Source organism: Polypterus senegalus, chromosome 14 (assembly GCF_016835505.1).
Source record: "Polypterus senegalus isolate Bchr_013 chromosome 14, ASM1683550v1, whole genome shotgun sequence".
Lineage (NCBI taxonomy): Eukaryota > Metazoa > Chordata > Cladistia > Polypteriformes > Polypteridae > Polypterus > Polypterus senegalus.
The window spans coordinates 66,659,555-66,678,484 of NC_053167.1; the positions used below are offsets into that span (position 1 = coordinate 66,659,555).

At 40.3% G+C, this 18,930-nt stretch overlaps 1 protein-coding gene across 7 annotated transcripts in view; it reads left to right on the forward strand.

The window, feature by feature from the left end:
- Positions 1 to 18,930, forward strand: part of szt2 (SZT2 subunit of KICSTOR complex) — a 337,146-nt gene that overhangs the window by 8,780 nt on the left and 309,436 nt on the right. For all 7 annotated transcript variants that reach the window (XM_039735449.1, XM_039735443.1, XM_039735448.1 and 4 more), the window contains exons 4-5: positions 4,311 to 4,481; positions 17,981 to 18,112. In XM_039735449.1, the coding sequence (XP_039591383.1) occupies positions 4,311 to 4,481; positions 17,981 to 18,112 (303 nt within the window). The remainder of the gene's footprint in view (positions 1 to 4,310; positions 4,482 to 17,980; positions 18,113 to 18,930) is intronic.

Genomic DNA, 18,930 nt, shown 5'->3' on the forward strand with positions numbered 1-18,930 from the left:
TTTTTGTTGGAACAATACACATTTATTTCTTTTTGACCTGGCTTGAAAGATTTGTGTGCTTTACATACAATATTCGTGAGAATGCTTTCATACCAGAATTGAAAAATAAAATGTGACACTTCTTAGAAATGTGTGGCTATCAGTGGCACTGGTTATTTATTTTTCTGTAATAATGGATAAGACAAGATATGTAGTACCTGAGTAGGAACAATTTTTTTTTTTTAACAAAGCCATTTTCGTCCTCATCGATTGAAATTCTAGGGCATTTTAGAAGCAGTTAGGGATACTTTGCAAGATAAAAATTGTACCTTATCAGAATAGTTAATACCAAGTTATTTAGGCTGAGGAGTATCAGACAAAATAAACATTAAATGTGTTTAGATTCAGTTTCCTTTTTTATTAAAAAATATGCAAAACCTAAGCAATATTTATCCAGTCCAAAGAAACAATATTTCACTTCTTGATTAATTAAATGCACATTTCAGTATGGGAAGGTTTGGTGTCATTCTTTTTTGGACTAAGAAAATATTACGAAGGAGAAATTTTATTACATCAACAACATAACAGGCATCTTAAACAACAAAATAAAGTTATATATGTGCATTGCATAATTAATATGTCATGTATCAAAATACCTATATATGTAAATATGTATTAAAACAATACATAAAAATTAGTTTAAAATATTTACAAGTAAACACTGAAGTGTTGTGTTTGACCTTGTAATGGCATCTTGTACTAATATAAAATCTGTCTGCAAATCTGCTTATTTTCATTTTAGGACCCTTTTTGATTATCTTGCTGCCAAGATTCTTTTTCATGCTTTTATTTTTTCCATTTGGACCACCTTAACATCATTGACAATGGTCTTCTTAAGTACTTGTATCATAAATTTAAAATGGTTCAAAATTCAGCAGCACATTATTTTCACACATGCGATAGTGACAGGGCATTAATTGAATATTATCTTGTTTGCATTGGCTCCCTATTGACCAAAAAATACAACTTAAAATCCTAATGCTTGTCTTTAACGTTCTGTATGGGATTTCACTGCCTTAGATAGCAGATTTCATTTAGTACGTACATGCTACTAAACAGATGCCTATGTTTTGATCCATCTGTATTGCATGTGCAAATCTGTTAGCCTGTGCCTTTTGTTTTGCTCAAAAACTGTGGACTTCTTTGGCACTTCTTTGGACAATTAGATAAATTCAGTCACTTGATTTGTTTAATTCTGAATACCTACTTACTTCATTTGGTATTTAACAGATTTTTCTAACCTGTTTATGCATATGTTTGTATATTTCTGTTATTAGAATATTTTTATGTTTGCTTATTCCTGTTCTATTGGTATCAGAAATTTTTCTTAGCTTTTTATGTATTTTTATTGAACTTATATATTGTTTTATGTTACATTTATTGTAATTATAAAAAGCCTTATTTTTTTTGTAAATTGCCACTTAAATAAACAACTTGAATCCTAAGACTTTTCTAGTCATAAAGCTGTTTACAAGTTTGACATGTTTGTACAATTGTCTGTCACAATAGACCCTTGTTGTTGTTCTTTTAGTCCTCATGACACCAGTGCTTCTTTCAAAGCCCTATACTTTGCATACATATTTCACCTTTAGGTGTTTTGTGCCACAGGCCAAAATTGTTGTCCAACATACTATACAAATTATGCAAATCTTTGCTCATTGTTTGATTTTTACTACATTTTCAAACAATGGACAAATTGCACTTCTTTTCAACTATTTTGTTGTTTGTTCTAATCTTACTAAAGTCAGCTTCTTCTTGTATTCATGTTTATGAATATGACCACATTTGTTTGATTTATTTGAGAAAGGGAAGAGGATGACCGTGTACTTTTATTGGCCTCCTTGACCTGAGATGTGTCATACGATGACATCTGAATTGCTGTCCTCAGATTTCCCTGTTTTAGTAAGGTATCTTCAGAATTATAAAAATGGACCTAAAATGTGGCTGAATTTAAAATATTTATAGTAGCATCAACAGTAAAAATTCCTAACACTGTTTTTACAGCAATACAAGCAGTGTATTCTTTGTATACTTGTACAGTTATTGGCACCCCTGAGAAAAATGGTAAAAGAAATATGAATTACCTAAATTTCAAACTGAAAAAATGAGAGAAATTCAAACTTTTACTAAAGTCTGTTAATTCTGAACATAAATAGTTCCTCATCAAGAAATAATATAACAAAACCATACAAGCCTCTCTTATTGGCACATTTAATATGTACAATCTCTATTTGCCAAAAAACAGTGCTGAGTCTTTTTACCTATAACATCTTATAAGGTTGGAGAATATACAGCATAGAATCTGAAGAGTATTCCTCTTTATAGAATCTCTCCACATCATCCAGGGTCCTAGGTCCTCTCTTGTGCCCTCTCCTCTTCAGCTCTTCTCATATTTTTTCAATATGGCAATGAGAAGTCCATGGCAGAAGCTTGATTTTTGTGTTACGTTAACCATTTTCATGTTTATTTTGGGCATATATTTTGAGTTATTGTCCTACTGGAAGACCCAACAATCACCAACTTTATTTATTCAGGAAAGACAGCCAGATTTAAAGTTAAAATCTTATGGTTTTTCATGAAGTCCATGATGCCATGTACCCTAACAAGGTTCCCATTGGAGGAATAACAGCCCAACAACATAACAGAACCTCCACCATACTGTGGGGATCAGGTTCTTTTCGGTGTAGCCACTCTTCTTTTTACAGCAAACACAAGTTAAGATCTTGTTGTAAAAAGCTACATTTTTGTTTTGTCTGAACCACTGTTCCAATCAAAGTTCAGGTACATTTGTGAGTAAATGACAGGAAAGGCTTTTTTGTTGCATGCCTGTCAATGAATCTGTTGGCCTTGGGGTGGTGTCTGATGGTAGTTTTGGAGATTTGGTGACCCCAGGAAGCTGCTTTTTTCAGTATTTCTCCAACAGTGATCCTTCAGGATTTGCTTTTACCTTTCTTACTATCCTCCTCACTGTTAATGGGAGCAAAATAAAGTTTGGAATTTTTCTATCCATGCTGGTAACAGTTATAGTTGATCTTAACTTTTTATTTATTTCCTTAACTGTAGGTATTGGCATTTTCAGGTAGGCAGTAATTTTTGCAGCTTGACTTAAGAAGATCATCACACTTTTCCCTCGTTTGAATTGTGTGTTTTCTTATCTTTCCTGTGTTGATGAATAAGACAATTTGATCTTTGTGTCATGTCATATTTATACCCCAGTTAAATAGGAAGTCATAGATTACATCCTGAACATTAGTATATGCCATAGTATGATATAAAAGGAAAAAAATGTTTCAATTAAACTGTGTTCATAAGTATTTCTAGGGTTGAGTGGTACATGTAGTTTTGTTAAAAATTATTTCCTAATCAGAGAAAAATATTTTTGGTTGGATTTCTCTCATTCTTTCAGTGTGAGGTTAAGGTAATTCATCAAAAGGTTAATTTTTTTTATAACCTCTTCTACTCATCTTTCCTGGGTTGCCTGTAATTGGGAAAAGTACTGTAAACTTTAAAATTCATTTTTTGTCAATGCACATTTTTTTAGCAGGATCCATATTCAGGTACATATTTCTGTTGTACACCATCTATATTTGGTTATACTGGCCACCAATAACTTTGTAAAACAAAGCACTCCATTTTACAAATAGTAAAGTTCATCAGTCATTCAGGCTTAAGGTGCCAGAGGAAGAATTGGTAATTAACAGGTTTACTGCACACTTAACAAAGCAAGTAACTGGACAAATGGACAAACAAGAACACCCAACAGCTGTGAAAACATAAATTCAAAAATATTGAACTTGTGATGTAATTTCTACATGGTATGGACAAAATTTTTGTAAATACTTTTAAATTAAAGTCTGCAATGTGCACTTTAGTTGTGTCCGAATTGTTTGATTTGTACTTTTAAACTGTGGAGCAGAGGGGTAAATCAAGAAAAAAATTGTCTTTGTTCTCAACATTATGGAGGGCACCGAGTTGTATTTGATATTGGATTGCGTTAAGTAATAGCTAAACAGATGAACTTGAAGGATTGAATCATCTCATTTCCTTCCTAAAATTTGTTGGTTGTTGAGATTTTGGAGTGGTGACTTCAAAAATGCTATTATATAATGACACCTAAAGTTAGTTATACAAATACATTTTGTATTTTGAATGTTTTTAACCCTTGCCTTTGTTGCTAAAGCCTATGAAGCATTTCTGAATGACCTTAGTTAAGCAAGAAAACATAAGTTAACCATTTTGTATGAATCAAGTCTAATTTATTCATTTTCTAGGATGATATCACAGGTCAAATGATCTTTGATGAAGTGTTTCAGACACTTTCCCATTGCTTGCATGGACTGGCAAAAGCCTTTAAAGTGCCAGGGACAGAACTTATGTTCCAGCCTGAGGTCTTTGTGACTATTCTGGCCTACTCCTCTATTATTGGACTGCAGTCTCATCAGGTATTCTTTAATTTTTCTGCTTAAAGTAAGTATTCAGTCATAATGGCTGTCTTTATTAGTGTAATATCCTTGTTGGTTTCTACCATCAAATGCACATCGCCTTTAAAAGCTGCATTTTATACAACAGTGTATTTAAAATCTGTTCACTTTTTTCCTTTATTCTGTTCTTCTTTTACAGCATATCTACCCCTTCTGAATATTTTTTTAAGTTTTATTTCAGCACATTTCATCTCACATTAATTCTCAAATTTTTATGAACATTTTTCAGAAACACAAAAGGCATTTTTTCTGAAATCAAAACCTTCTGTCCCTTGAAAGTGGGTTTATTCAGTAAATTTTAAGGCTTTGCTTTATGTTTGCATCAGTGTCTCACAAGAAACCCTTTTCAAACTGCAAGGATAGACACAATATTGTTAAAAAGTATGAACAGTTTCCAGTGGCAAATGCTGTACACCATGATTTTGGAGACAGTAACCTTTAATTGAAAGTCAAGTCATGAAATATTTTTCACTGTTTACTGCAGTGTAATTCTTGAGTAAGAAATAAAAAATAAATAAAGAGAAACATAGGCAACACACACGTTTACAATTAAGCTACAAATTGTACAATTGTAACCAGAAGAGAGGATAAATTTGCAGCACCTTCTGCAAAAGCTATTTGTTGGCTGTGCCTTGTGCGTAAAAAGATAATAATAATGTATTTATTTATATAGCACTTTTCTCATGCTTAAGGTGCTTCACAGAGTCTCATAAAGAAATAGCTGGTATATGTAACATTAGATAGAGATGTTTCCTGAATAGAACATTACAATAGATATCTACAGGATATACAAAGGCATTAAATAGAATAAAAGGCAATAAACCAGAGTAAAATACTAGATTCAATGCAAAAAGAAAGCCTAGCAGATGATTTTTAAGTTGTTTTTTAAAAGAATGAATGGAGTCAGCTGTTCTAATTAATTTAGGGAGGTCATTCCAAAGTCTGGGCGCTATACAGCTAAAGGCTCTGTCACCTAGAGTGTGCAGGTTAGTATGGGGCACAACAAGATTGCCGGAATCAGAGGACCTTAGTGTGTGAACAGGAACTTAGTGATGGAGAGCATCACTTATGTAGTCTGGTGCAAGGCCATTTAAAGCTTTGTAGGTTAATAGAATTTTATGTTCAATTCTGTTAGATACAGGGAGTCAATTGGAGGCAAAACAGGATGGGTGTTATGTGATTGCTGTTGCTGGTTCATGTTAGGACTCTTGCAAAGGAATTTTGAATCAACTGGAGCTGTGATATAAGATTAGAAGCGGCACCTGGTGGTAGAGAGTAACAATAATCGATGCAGGCTATGATAAAAGCACGAACAAGTTTCTCAGCATTAAAAAAGGAGAGGAATGTACGAACACAGGATATGTTATGGAGGTGAAAGTAAAAAAAGTTTCTTAATGTAGTTTATGTGGGTGGAATTGGGAAGGGAGGAATCAAAAATGATACCAAGATTCATTACATTAAATGAAGGTCTGGTGAGATCACCATGAAAAGTGAAAAGAAGGAGCTCATTTTCTTAAGTTGCGCTTTAGTGCCAGTTGCAATTTAATTTTAAAGATTTCTGCTCCATCCAGGTTTTTATTTCACTGAGGGAAGTTGTGAGCTGAGACAGTCCTGATGAAATTTCACTTTTAACATTGAAATTAAGTTGAGTATCGTCTGCATAAAAATGATAACCCAGTCCATAGCTACTAATGATATGGCCAAAGGGATTCATATACAGTAGATACAGAACAGCAGAAGGCTAAAAGACAGAGCCTTGGGGAACTCCTTGTGTGACTGGCACTGAGCTGGATCTGCTGTTGCTCAGACTAACATACCCTTGCCTTGCAGTCAGAGAAGACTTAAACCACTGGAGGTCTGTGCCAGAGATATCCAGGATGTTCTCCATTCTGGACAATAGAATGTCATATCTGACAGTGTCAAATGCTTCACTGAAATCTAAAAAAATTAATATGCTGGTTTGTCCGGAGTGTGCTGCCATAAGCAAATCATTAGTTACCCATAGCAGAGCAGTTTCACAACTGTGCTGTGCCCTGAAACCAGACTGAAAGGGTTCCATCAATTTATTATAGGTTACATACTTGGTGAGTTGGGAGGCTGCAACACACTCATGAACTTTTGACAGAAAAATTAAATGAGAAATAGACATGAAATTGTTAAGATTGTCAGCATCAAGACCTGACTTTTTTAACAGTGGGGTTACACAAGCGATTTTAAAAGTGACTTGGACAAAGCCAGTGTCAAGGGATGTATTTATTATTGTCTTAACAGCTGAAATTATGGCATGAAGGTGGGATTTAAGAAGTGTGGTGGAGATGTGGTCCAGCACACAAATAGTGGGCCTCAACTTACAAAGCAGGTCATTAACAAATGCAGTTGTGACTGGTGAAAATTTAGGATAGAGTGAGAAGACAGGGAAAGATATAAATGGATGATGGATTTATGTTAGTTGAGTTATTTAGATTTTTCACAGGCTTTGGTAGAGGAGGTAAGTGGGCCAGATGCAGTAGTTTATTAACTACAGATAACAAAACCCTTGGGTTATCATGGCCATTATGTACTATTCTTCCATAATGTGTTTCTTGGCTGCAGTTAGTGCATACCTCTAAGCTCTTCGATAGTCAGAGATAGCCTGAATGTACATGGTGAGGCCAGTCTTAAGTGACATTCTCTCAAGGCATTGTCCAGCTGTTTTCATAGATTGTAACTCTGAATTGTACCATGGAGCTGAGTGCTTAAGGGAAACTTCCTGATTCCTTAAAGGAGCTGTTTTATCTATGTATGTTTTATCATATATATTTCTTTATGAAAGAAAGGCTGTGTTATAGTGATCAACAAGTCTATCTAGTGTTGATGGAATAGGTGAAGACAGAAAATGATCAGAAATGGAACTAGCAAGGATAGAAGGACAGATATTTTTAAGTTTTCTGAAAGAAATTTGACTTTTACAAGTAAGAGAAGGGAGAGTTAATTTGCCAGTGAAAAGTACTGCTTTTTGATCATAGAGTCCCAAATTACTGCTACAAGTGTTGCCGACAGATAAGCCAGATGTGCAGATCGGGTCCAATATATGACGACCTGAGTGAGTAAGAAAATCAACATGTTGCACCAAGTCAAAACAGTCCAGTAAGTATAGGAATTCATTTCTCAGCTTACATGTAGTAATGTCAGTATGGATGTTGAATCACTCTCTGTGAAAGGGAACTCAAATGGGTTAATAATTCAGTCTGATCAGATCAAAAAGATGCATTTTAGTTTGGGGGACAATAGAGAACAATGAGTAGGACAGGACCAGTTTTCGTTATTAGCTTAAGAGCCAGACACTCAAAAGACAATGTGCAGTCAATTAGTATTCTTTTGATGTTTAGTTCAGTTCTAACAATTACTGTGACACCTCCTTCTCCTTGTCTTAAGCTGCGAGGCTCTGCAAAAAATGTATCTGGATGGTGTCTCCTCCATGAAACACTTAACGTCATTTGGTTTTTGCCAGGTTTGTGTTAGGCAAAGCATGTCGAGTTTGGTGTCTGTAATGAATTCTGAAAGCATTTGCCATTAAGAGATCTTGAGTTAAACAATGCAGTATGGACTAATGAGGGTTCATTGTGGACAGACCCATGATCAGAGTTTATTTTAACAAACTGCAAATTTGGCACACTGACGCTCCTATTTCCAAAGCAATGAATAGAGTGGCATATTTCTAAACAAATGCTGCCATTGAACTTTCATTTGCAGCCTGGTTATGGCGGCAACATGACCCGCAATGTAAATATTATGGGTGCTGCACAATGCTGGTGTCTATTAATATGAAGGAGTTTGTCACGAGAGTGTTTTAGCATAGTACAGAGCAATACTTATCTGATAGTAGCAGAGAAGCTGCACAGAATAGCGGAGAAGGTGGGATGGGGTGGTGCAGATGAGCGACAATAGCAAGCAGCAGATGAAACGTAGTAAGAAGTATTACAAGATGCACATGAAATACCAGAATTCAGAGGTTCCAATGTACAGCCACATACATATAACACTGGATATTACAGGCATGATCACCGCAGAGCAGTAAGTCAGGTGGGTATAAAACCAGATCATTTCTCAGTCATTTAGCACATATCGAAGTAATTAAGAGCAATCTGGTGTATCCATTATAATCCAGAAGACAGACCATCCCCAGCTCCTAGGTCACCATGGTGCAAAGAAATGTTCATAAGACTCGTCCCATGAACCACAGAAAGATTCAGTTGTCCCTGAGGCTGTGAACCCAGTCAAGGCAAAGTCTGTAAAATAAATTCAAATCAGTGCAGTTTGAGTCAGATGCATTTGTGATCTACCTGTATATATGCAACAAATAAGCAAAAGAAGGGTAAGAAGTGCAAATTTAACTTGAATTTTGTTGTTAATAGGGAGGAGCGGCAGCAACATACATTCGCCAGTGTCCCCTCCTTGATATGATTAATGGACAATTTATATTTCACGTTCCAAAGAGTGCCACGGTTCTCACAAAAGCATCAAAGCATGTGTTACTTTACTCATCTCAATAAATGACTACAAAACTGCATGCTTGGTTAATTAATTCCATCTGTACATTACCCATAGGAATCCAGGATAGAGTATGCAGATGGATATAGATTTGAATTAGGTAAATTAAAAAAGTAGGATCCTTTAGGGTTCAATACTAGAGCTATAGCTCTTTTCTTATTAACCAGGTAAATATTTTCAGTTGATCTTCTAAATTCTGTTAGTCAATCACTGTCAGGCTTGTTTTAGTCACAGTGTATATTCAGGGCAGTAGACACTGGAACAACAAACAAAAAATGTATGTTAAAGAAGAAAAAAAAAGAGGTTTTAAAAACAAAATAAAAATGCATTAATAAAAACCGATATACTTACAAATGTAGATATGCATATGGCTGTGCAAGTGCAAACCTTTCCAAAATGTTCCTTTAGAATTGCCAATGCACAAGTGTCTAAGAAAGCTCAGTCTGTCTTTCTACCAACCAGAACAAGCCTTGAATCGGCCACAGTACTTTCCTGCCTCAGAGTGCCCAGAGTAGTCTCTCCTTATAGTCACATAGTTTTATCAATTTGGACCAACCATGTTTCATCAAAACCTGAAAAGCAGTGAGAAAGATGCAGTAAAGCACACCAGAAAAATGCTGTTGTTATAGGCTTGAGTTACTACGTAGGTTTGTAAAAGGGGTTTTGGCGGTGAAGGTACACAGGCAGACGGACAACATAGTTCCACCACACACCGTTTATTTACAAGTTTTTTGTGCACTCACACCCCAGTGCCTCCAGCACCGATTCCTCAAAGTCCAGGCCTCTTAGTCACTGTGCCTCTCTCTCTTGGCCACCTCCCGTCCTCTCTCCAGCTCTGTCCTCTTCCACCCGACATCCACTCATGACGGCCCCTTAAATGGGAACCCGGATGGGCTCCAGCTGCTTCCCGGCAATAAGTCGTAGCCACACCCCAGTGTGGCGGAAGTGCCGGCGCACTCCAGAAGCCGTCCGGTGTCCCTGTTCTTCCCCTGCACTTCCTGGTGTGGTGGAAGTGCTGGGCTTCAGGGTTCCTCAGGCACCTGGGCGCCGCCTGGCAGTGGCCACGGGCCCCTACAGGGTTGGGCTTCCAAGCCCTCTACCCGTGGCCCCCAATACAACCAGGGCGATCGCCCCCTTGCGGTCTGGAGGAGCCACAAGCCCTCCTCTGGTCCTCCTGTGCGTCGGCCGGGTCCCACACGGGATATTCCGGCACCGGGGCGCTGCCTCGCGGTGGCCACGGGTCCCTACAGAACCCGAGGCCCCCAACATAACCAGGACGGACGCCCCCTCGCGGTCTGGAGGAGGCACAAGCCCTCCTCTGGTCCTCCTGGGCATCCCGGCCGGGGACCACAGTGCCCCACCGCTAGCAAAGACACGTGGGTCCGAGCGACACTCCTCGAAAGGGCAGCACGTCCCCAGAGAGGGTCCTACTATGTCCCCAGGGTCCAACACGGCACCCTGGGACATCTCAGTTCGCCGATGCCAACGCGTCCCTCTGGTCTGCGCCGCTCTCGCCCCCGCCGTCACCATCGGCCTCCCGGCGGGGAGCCCTCCCGCAGAGCGGCCTGTTCCAGGAGGGCAGGTCCCAAACAATGTCGGCTCCAGCGCTCGTCAGGGCTTCAGACCTGTAAAAAGAGAAAAAGGAGGGCCAGAAGCACTGCCAGGACACTCACCCCAAGGCCCTGTCGGTCTCTGTACCGGCAGTGCTCTCGCCCCCCTCCGACAGCCCCCGACTTACCTGCTTGAGTCCTCCGCTGCAGGTTCCATTCCCGTCCTCTCGCTGTCGGCGGGACAGCTCTCGCAGGCGGTTCGCCCAGCCGCCCTTCCTTCGGATGCTCGCTCCTAGCGAGACGCCCCTTCCTATCGGAGGATCCGGCATTTATCCCTCGGTTCCTCCTTCTCCTCTTGGACGGCCTGAGGGTCTGGGTCTGAGCATGGTGACAGCTCAAATCCAGCACCGTCTGCGTCCCTGCAGAGCGATGGGAGACTGCCGCGGGCTTGGAGCGCAGGGCGCTAGGACCCAGGGCACTCATCAGCCCCTGTCCTGCCAGCGCCTGCGTACTCGCTCTCCTCGCCCCGCTGGTCGTCTGCACCGCCGCGTCCGCTGTGGGGGGATCGCTTACTTGAAGCCAGTCCTCCTTAATAAAGTCGCGGCCGTGTTCGCCAGATCCCCCATTATGCTTTACGGAGACGATACAACCTACCTTCCCCGTGGTGTCTTGCATGCCGAAGGCTTCAGCGTCACGCCGATCCTCCGTCTGACACGGCGTCTCTCCCGACGCGACTGCCTTCCCCATCAGCTGCTCCAAGCGGATCACAAGATCACCCAGCACCTGTAATAGAGGCGACTCGTGGGCTGAAGAGATTCCTTCGGCTCGTGCCGAGCCGCTGGCGGAAACAGTGAGGCAGACGCCGGTGGCCTTACCTGTCCATTAGCACCACTCGTCGCCTGCCTCCTGTGGGCCACTCTCTTTGGCCCGATCGGGTCTCTTTGAGGCACGAGACTGGCATTCCTTGGTCCTGCCTCCATCTAATCATTGGCGGGCACACAAGACACACCGGCCAATCCCGTGACTGTCAGCGGGCGGGACATGCGGCCCGCGGCCATTTTGGCTCTTTCCTCCCCAGTGCGGCGGCATGCTGGCTGCGCACCCGGAAGCCGTCTGGGTGTCCCCTGTTCTCTTCCCCCCAGCACTTCCTGGTGTGGCGGAAGTGCTGGGCTCCAGGGTTCCTCAGGCACCTGGGCGCCGCCTGGCGGCCCCCAACATAACCAGGACGGACGCCCCCTCGTGGTCTGGAGGAGGCACAAGCCCTCCTCTGGTCCTCCTGGGCGTCGGCCGGGGACAACAATATATATAATTGTTATATATAAACATCTGTTAGAGCCAGAGAACAGATGTTTATATATAAGATATATATATATATATAAAAAATATATTTTATATAAATATATATATATATATAATATATCCTCTTTAATAAAACCCTTGTGTGCGTCCAGTGTCCGTGTGTGTGTCTTCTGGTGAAGTTCGCATGCGCGGGGCCACAGAGCACGTGTTCAGTCTCTTTCTGTGCATTCCTTGTGCAGAGAGATACACACACACTGGCGCACGCGAGTGTCACACACACACACACACACACACACACTGGCGCACGCGAGTGTCACGCACACACACGCACACACACACACACACACACGAGTCACGCACGCACTCACACACACACAGGCGCCCGCAAGTCACGCACACACACAGGCGCGCACAGTCCGTGTGTGTGTTTTCTGGAGAAGTGCGCATGCACGGGGCCACACAGCACGTGTTCATTCTCTTCCTGTGCATTCCGTGTGCAGAGAGAGACAGACACACACAGAGCACGCTGAAGTGCACACACGCACAGTCGCGCGTCACACACACACACACACACACACAAACGCGCACGCGCGTCACACACACATTACATTATTATTATATATATATATATATATAAAATATAACCTCTTTAATAAAACCCTTGTGCGTCCAGTGTCCGTGTGTGTCTTCTGGTGAAGTTCGCATGCGCGGGGCCACAGAGCACGTGTTCAGTCTCTTTCTGTGCATTCCTTGTGCAGAGAGATACACACACACTGGCGCACGCGAGTGTCACACACACACACACACTGGCGCACGCGAGTGTCAGGCACACACACGCACACACACACACGCACACACACACACGAGTCACGCACTCACTCACACACACACAGGCGCGCACAGTCCGTGTGTGTGTTTTCTGGAGAAGTGCGCATGCACGGGGCCACACAGCACGTGTTCATTCTCTTCCTGTGCATTCCGTGTGCAGAGAGAGACAGACACACACACAGGCGCACGCGAGTCGCACACACGCACAGTCGCGCGTCACACACACACACACACACACACACACACACACACACACACACACACACACAGGCGCGCGCGCGCGCGTCACACGCGAGATAAATGGGCACGCCAGACAGACAGACAGACACACACACAGGCGAGAGACAGACAGACAGACACACACAAAGGCGCGCAAGAGAGAGACACACACAGGCACGCGCGTGCATTGTTGCAATATTACTTTTCTTGGTTGTTTATTAAATTACAGATTTTTCAAATATTCATTTTTTTCCCTGTGCTTAAAACTCATTAAAAAAAGAGTTTTTAGCGAGCGGGTCATAAGGCTATAGCGCAAATTCTTGCAGTGTTAGTTTTCTCTGTTGTTCAAGGCTTTCTTAGTGTTAGTCAATGTTTTTACATTTAGTTTACTATTACGTTGTGCTTTCTATGGTATAGTTAACTATATTTGTGCTTAAAAACTTTAAAAAAATATATTTACATACAGTTCATACGGTCTGGAACGGATTATGGTCGTGAACCGAGGTTCCACTGTATTACTGTCAGACAAAATTACAGGCATTTCACGGAAATACAAACCAGTATTACTGAGAGAGAAAATTAAAGGCACACAATACAGTGACACATATTACAGCCACATTCAAGGTCCCTTGCCATTTAATATAGACTGTTCATACAAATGTTTATGCACTACTGTTCTAGCTCATTTTAACGGGCTTAATGTCTAGTATATAATATATATATCTTATATATAAACATCTGTCAGAGCCGCACTTTCAAATCACTGCATAACTGATTCAGCTAAGAGTCCTGATAATGGTGATCCCATTGGCATGCCTTGTTTCAGTCTATAGTATTTTCCATTAAAACTAAGAAAGTCATGAGGACAGTTAAGTGTGTAAAATCAAAATAACAATAAAAATTGCTTGAAGGAAAAAAAATACTTGAAGGTTATATCTGATGAAAGATAATTTAAAAATAACATTTTGGAACTGTGATTTGAATATTTTCTTCTTGACTAATATTAACATTAAAAAGACTACACATGCAAATAGTATCCAGTAATTTCCAGTTAGAAGATAAAAGGAGAAATGTACAAAATAATGAAAAAAAAATGTATAGTCCAGTAAGAGATAAGTATGGAAGCTTTTTCCCACCAAACAAAAAATGTATTGTGTTGTTTTTCACTAAATATTGTGTTATTTGTCTGCAGTACCAGATCACACTGTTTTTAAATATCTATGGGAAATATCTGAATTAATACTGAATAGAGTCTTTGTTTATACATAATGTGGCAATATGCAGTTTTAATACACTCATGTTTAGCAATTATACTGCATGCAGAATAGATGGTTTGAATAAGCTACAAAATGTCTTTAAAGTACTATGTGCAGTTTTGTTCTTCATTAGAAATAGAATGTACCTGTCCTAGAGGAAACCTGGAGAAGAGCAGTTAGACTAATTACTGAACTTTAGAATGCAGGCACGGCGGCATGGTGGTGCAGTGGGTAGCGCTGCTGCCTTACAGTTAAGAGACCCGGGTTCGCTTCCCGGGTCCTCCCTGCGTGGAGTTTGGATGTTCTCTACGTGTCTGCATGGGTTTCCTCCAGGTACTCCGGTTTCCTCACACAGTCCAAAGACCTACCTGCAGGTTAGGTGCATTGGCAATCCTAAATTGCATCTAGTGTGTGCTTGTGTGGATGTGTCTGCGTGCCCTGCCCAGGGCTTGTTTCCTGCCTTGCGCCCTGTGTTGGCTGGGATTGGCTCCAGCAGACCCCCGTGACCCTGTAGTTAGGATATAGCGGGTTGGATAATGGATGGATGGATGGTTAGAATGCAGGCTATGAGGACGGATGGAAGAACTTGTTTTTTTCCCGTTTTTAAACAAGAAATATGAGGTGATGTAGTGAACGTTTTTAAAGTTATGATGGCAATAAGTGTGGTAAACCCCAGTTGTTACTGTAACACAAGAACTGTCACATTTTTTTTCAGTATTTTAACATTCAGGGCTATGCCAACTGGCGTCTGAATCTTTTTGTTCTTAATAATGTCTCATCAGTTTCTCTTCCTGATAACATTTCTCTACTGCTCTACCCCCTAAAACCATAGCTATGTACACCTCATGATTCAATAGCTTGTAGAACCACCTTTAGCAGCAATAACTTGAAGCAATCTTTTTCTGTATGACTTTATCAGTCGTTCACATTGTTGTGTTGGAATATTAGCCCACTCTCCTTTACAACATTGTTTCAGTTCATTGAGGTTTGCGGCCATTCTTTTATACACAACTCTCTTAAGATCCCACTACGGCATTTAAATTGGGTTGAGGTGTGGACTTTGACTGGGCCATTGCAACACCTTGGTCCATTTCCTTTTCAGCCATTCTGTTGTAGACATGCTGGTGTGCTTGGGAAGCTTTGTCCTGTTGCATGTTCCAGTTTTGTCCAAGCTTTAGCTATCAGATACATTTGTCTCTAGAATACTTTTATTATACAGAGGAGTTTATAGTCGACTCTGTGATTACTTGACAGTTGTTATGAGGTGTTTGTGCTGATAAGCTGTATCTAGTTTTCACCAAATGTGACACTGTGCATGGCCAGATACATATCTTCACTTTGGTCTCGTATGTCCAAAGGACATTATTCCAGAAGTCTTGTGGTTTGTTCATATGCAACATTACAAACCTAAGCTGTGCTTCTGTATTTTTTTTTTTTAGAGAGGAGAGGTTTTCCCCTGGAAGCTCTTTTAAACAAGCCATACTTATTCAATCTTTTGTACTGTCATTAACTTTAACATTGAACATGCTAACTGAGGCTTGTAGAGTGTCAGATGTAGCTGTTGTTTTTTTTTTGCAGTTTTTGTTAGCATTGCACGGGCTGACCTTGGGGTGCATTTGCTGGGGCATCCACTCCTGGGAAGACTGGCAGCTGTCTTGAATGTTTTCCACTTGTGAATAATCTTTCTCACTGTAGAATGATGGATTTCAAATTATTTGGAAATGGACATATAACACTTCTCAGATTGATGGGCAGCAACAATTACTTCTTCTTTCAACAGAATTAGGAAGAAAGCAGCTATTCATGATTGAAATATTAAAGGTGTATGTATTCATTATATACGAATGGTACCTTGAGATACGAGTGCCCCAACGTATGAGATTTTGAGATAAGAGCCGTCACTAGGTCGATTTTTTGCCTTGATTTACGAGCCAAAATTCGAAATACGAGCCATCAAATAGCTTCTCGCCGCACATTCCGAGGAACTGATAATGGAGGAGTTGATGGAACTACAGATGTGGCAACATACGGAGGTTCTGCAGGAGATCGGTATCGCGGAGGAAGTTATCTCTTAAAGTGAGATAGAGGAAGTGTTTGCGATGTGGGAAAAAGTTTAAAACTTTAACGAAAAGAAACACCCTGAAAAAGTTGCAACTGATCATTCAGCAGCACTATTACACCTTGAAAAAGTTACAACTGATTGTGCAGCGGCGCTATTTGATGACACTTGCCTAACACTTGACTTTATCGAAAAGAAACACCCTGCAAAAGTTCCAACTGATTGTGCGGTGACGCTATTTAATGACACTTGCCTAACACTTGACTTTATTGAAAAGAAACCCTGAAATAGTTACAACTGGTTGTGCAACAGCGCTGTGTAATGACACTTGCCTAACACTGACTGTGTGCAGAGGGTGCAGACCTATAAAATACCTGGTAGTGCAGCTGGATGATAAATTGGACTTGACTGCCAATACTGATGCTCTGTGCAAGAGAGGACAGAGCCAACTATACTTCCTTAGAAGGCTGGCGTCCTTCAGCATCTACAATAAGATGCTGCAGATGTTCAATCAGATAGTTGTGGCGAGTGCCTTCTTCTACGCAGTGGTGTGCTGGGGAGACAGCATAAAGAAGAAGGATGCCTCATGCCTGGACAAACAGGTGAGGAAGGCAGACTCTATTGTAGGAACGGAGCTGGACAGTTTGACATCTGTGGCGGAGCGACGGACGCTGAGCAGGCTCCTGTCAATCATGGAGAATCCACTGCATCCACTAAACAGTATAGGAGCAGCTTCAGTGGCAGACTGCTGTCACTGCCCTGCTCCACTGGCAGACTGAGGAGATCCTTCCTCCCCCACACTATGCGGCTCTTCAGTTCCACCCGGGGGGTTAAACGTTAACGTTATACAAAGTTATTGTCTGTTTTAGCTGCATTTTTATCACTCTTTAATTTAATATTGTTTTTTATCAGTATGCTGCTGCTGAAGCATATGAATTTCCCCTTGGGATTAATAAAGTATCTGTCTGTCTTATGAAAAGAAACACCCTGAAAAGTTTCAACTGGTCGTGCAGCAGCGCTATTTAATGACACTTGCCTAACACTTGACTTTATTGAAAAGAAACCCTGAAAAAATTGCAACTGATCATGCAGCGGTGCTATTTAATGACACTTGCCTAACTCATTTCAGAAACATTCTAAAGGGGAGGACTAAACAAAGCTCCTTGGATAGGTTTCTATCGAAACGCCTTGAGAATGAAAGTGACGAAAGCTTGGCAAAAAAGAAAAAAACTAGTGAAGAAGAAAATTAAGTTAAGCAAAAGTGAAGTGAAAGAAAAAAACCTTGAAATTCGCTAATCAGCTTCGCCAACATCTTTTTATTTCTTTAGATTCTTTTATGTATTAGGTTTTATTTTGTTTGTATACAATATTTGTTCATTATAAATACAGTTTTCTTATGTTGAAAACATTTAACAAAAATTGGGGTGGTTTTTTGGGGGCTGGCACAAATTAATCTCATTTCAATTAATTTCAATGGGGAAAATTTTTTTGAGATACGAGCATTTTGACTTATGAGCTCGGTCACGGAACAAATTAAACGCGTATCTCAAGGTACCACTGTATTTTGAATAGATTGTTAATTTATATTTCAATTAAATGTGTGCTGTAGTTTTATTACTGGACTAATTGCATAATAAAAATAGTAAAATTATTTTTTGAACATAACAGCCTCATTTATACAGGTGTATATAGATAATTTTTTTCCGTTATCTCAAACAGGTTTTAGTTCAGGGTTGTCAGCTGGACAAAGTCAACTTAGATGACTTCCTTGATCACATTTATCAACAACTGCGAACTGAAGAAAACAATATTGCAGAGATTTTACAACAACAACATAAAGCTAGAGAACTGGTGAGTTTTGTTTTTTTTTCCCTTTTCCCTGAAATTTTAATTCCGTTTCACTGAAAAGATTCAAAGCAACTACAGTATAACCACAAATAAAATACAGCAAAGCCCCATAAACTAGCAATAAGTAAAAAAAAAATCATTGCCCTCACAGATTTCCAGTCTTGAAACATTCATTAGCCGTGCAGTGAAGCTGCAGCACAGGACTGGCCTATTCCATTTTTTATAGTTGCAGCTCTGGGTGCAGCAGGAATGTCTTTTTTATTTGTCCGATCTCTTTGCAAATGATTTGCACTTTTTTCTTCCATGCAGAAGATAGAAATTTCTATCTTCTTTTCAGAAATCCAGTCAACTTGTTCACATCACTTTTATACAAAAACAAATACTCAAATAAGGGATAATCAAAAGACGAATATTCACATGCTCACATTGCAAGTGCTCTTTGAAGCAATTGCTGCGACATACAGAGATAAATGTGCAATCATTTGAAAGTTAAACATCTGCTCTTATTTACTGCGTAAATGCGTGACGTTTGAAACAAATGCTACTGTGATTAGCAAATGAAAAACCTCCTGCATACTCGGAATAGACTGTGCAGCAGCCATTTTGTCAAACTATGAAGACAGTGGGATAACTTTAGAAAATCATGGAATAGGACATTTTATCCGGAAAATTGTGAACTTCACGTTCAACAATAAGTAAACAAAGTTAAGTTATTCATCTGTAAAAATTTGCCTTTTCGTCAGTTCTAGGAATGGATGAATGCTTGCTGAATTTTCTGTAGTAAAACCTCAATTATCCATCAGGGTTCAGGGCCGAGGCTG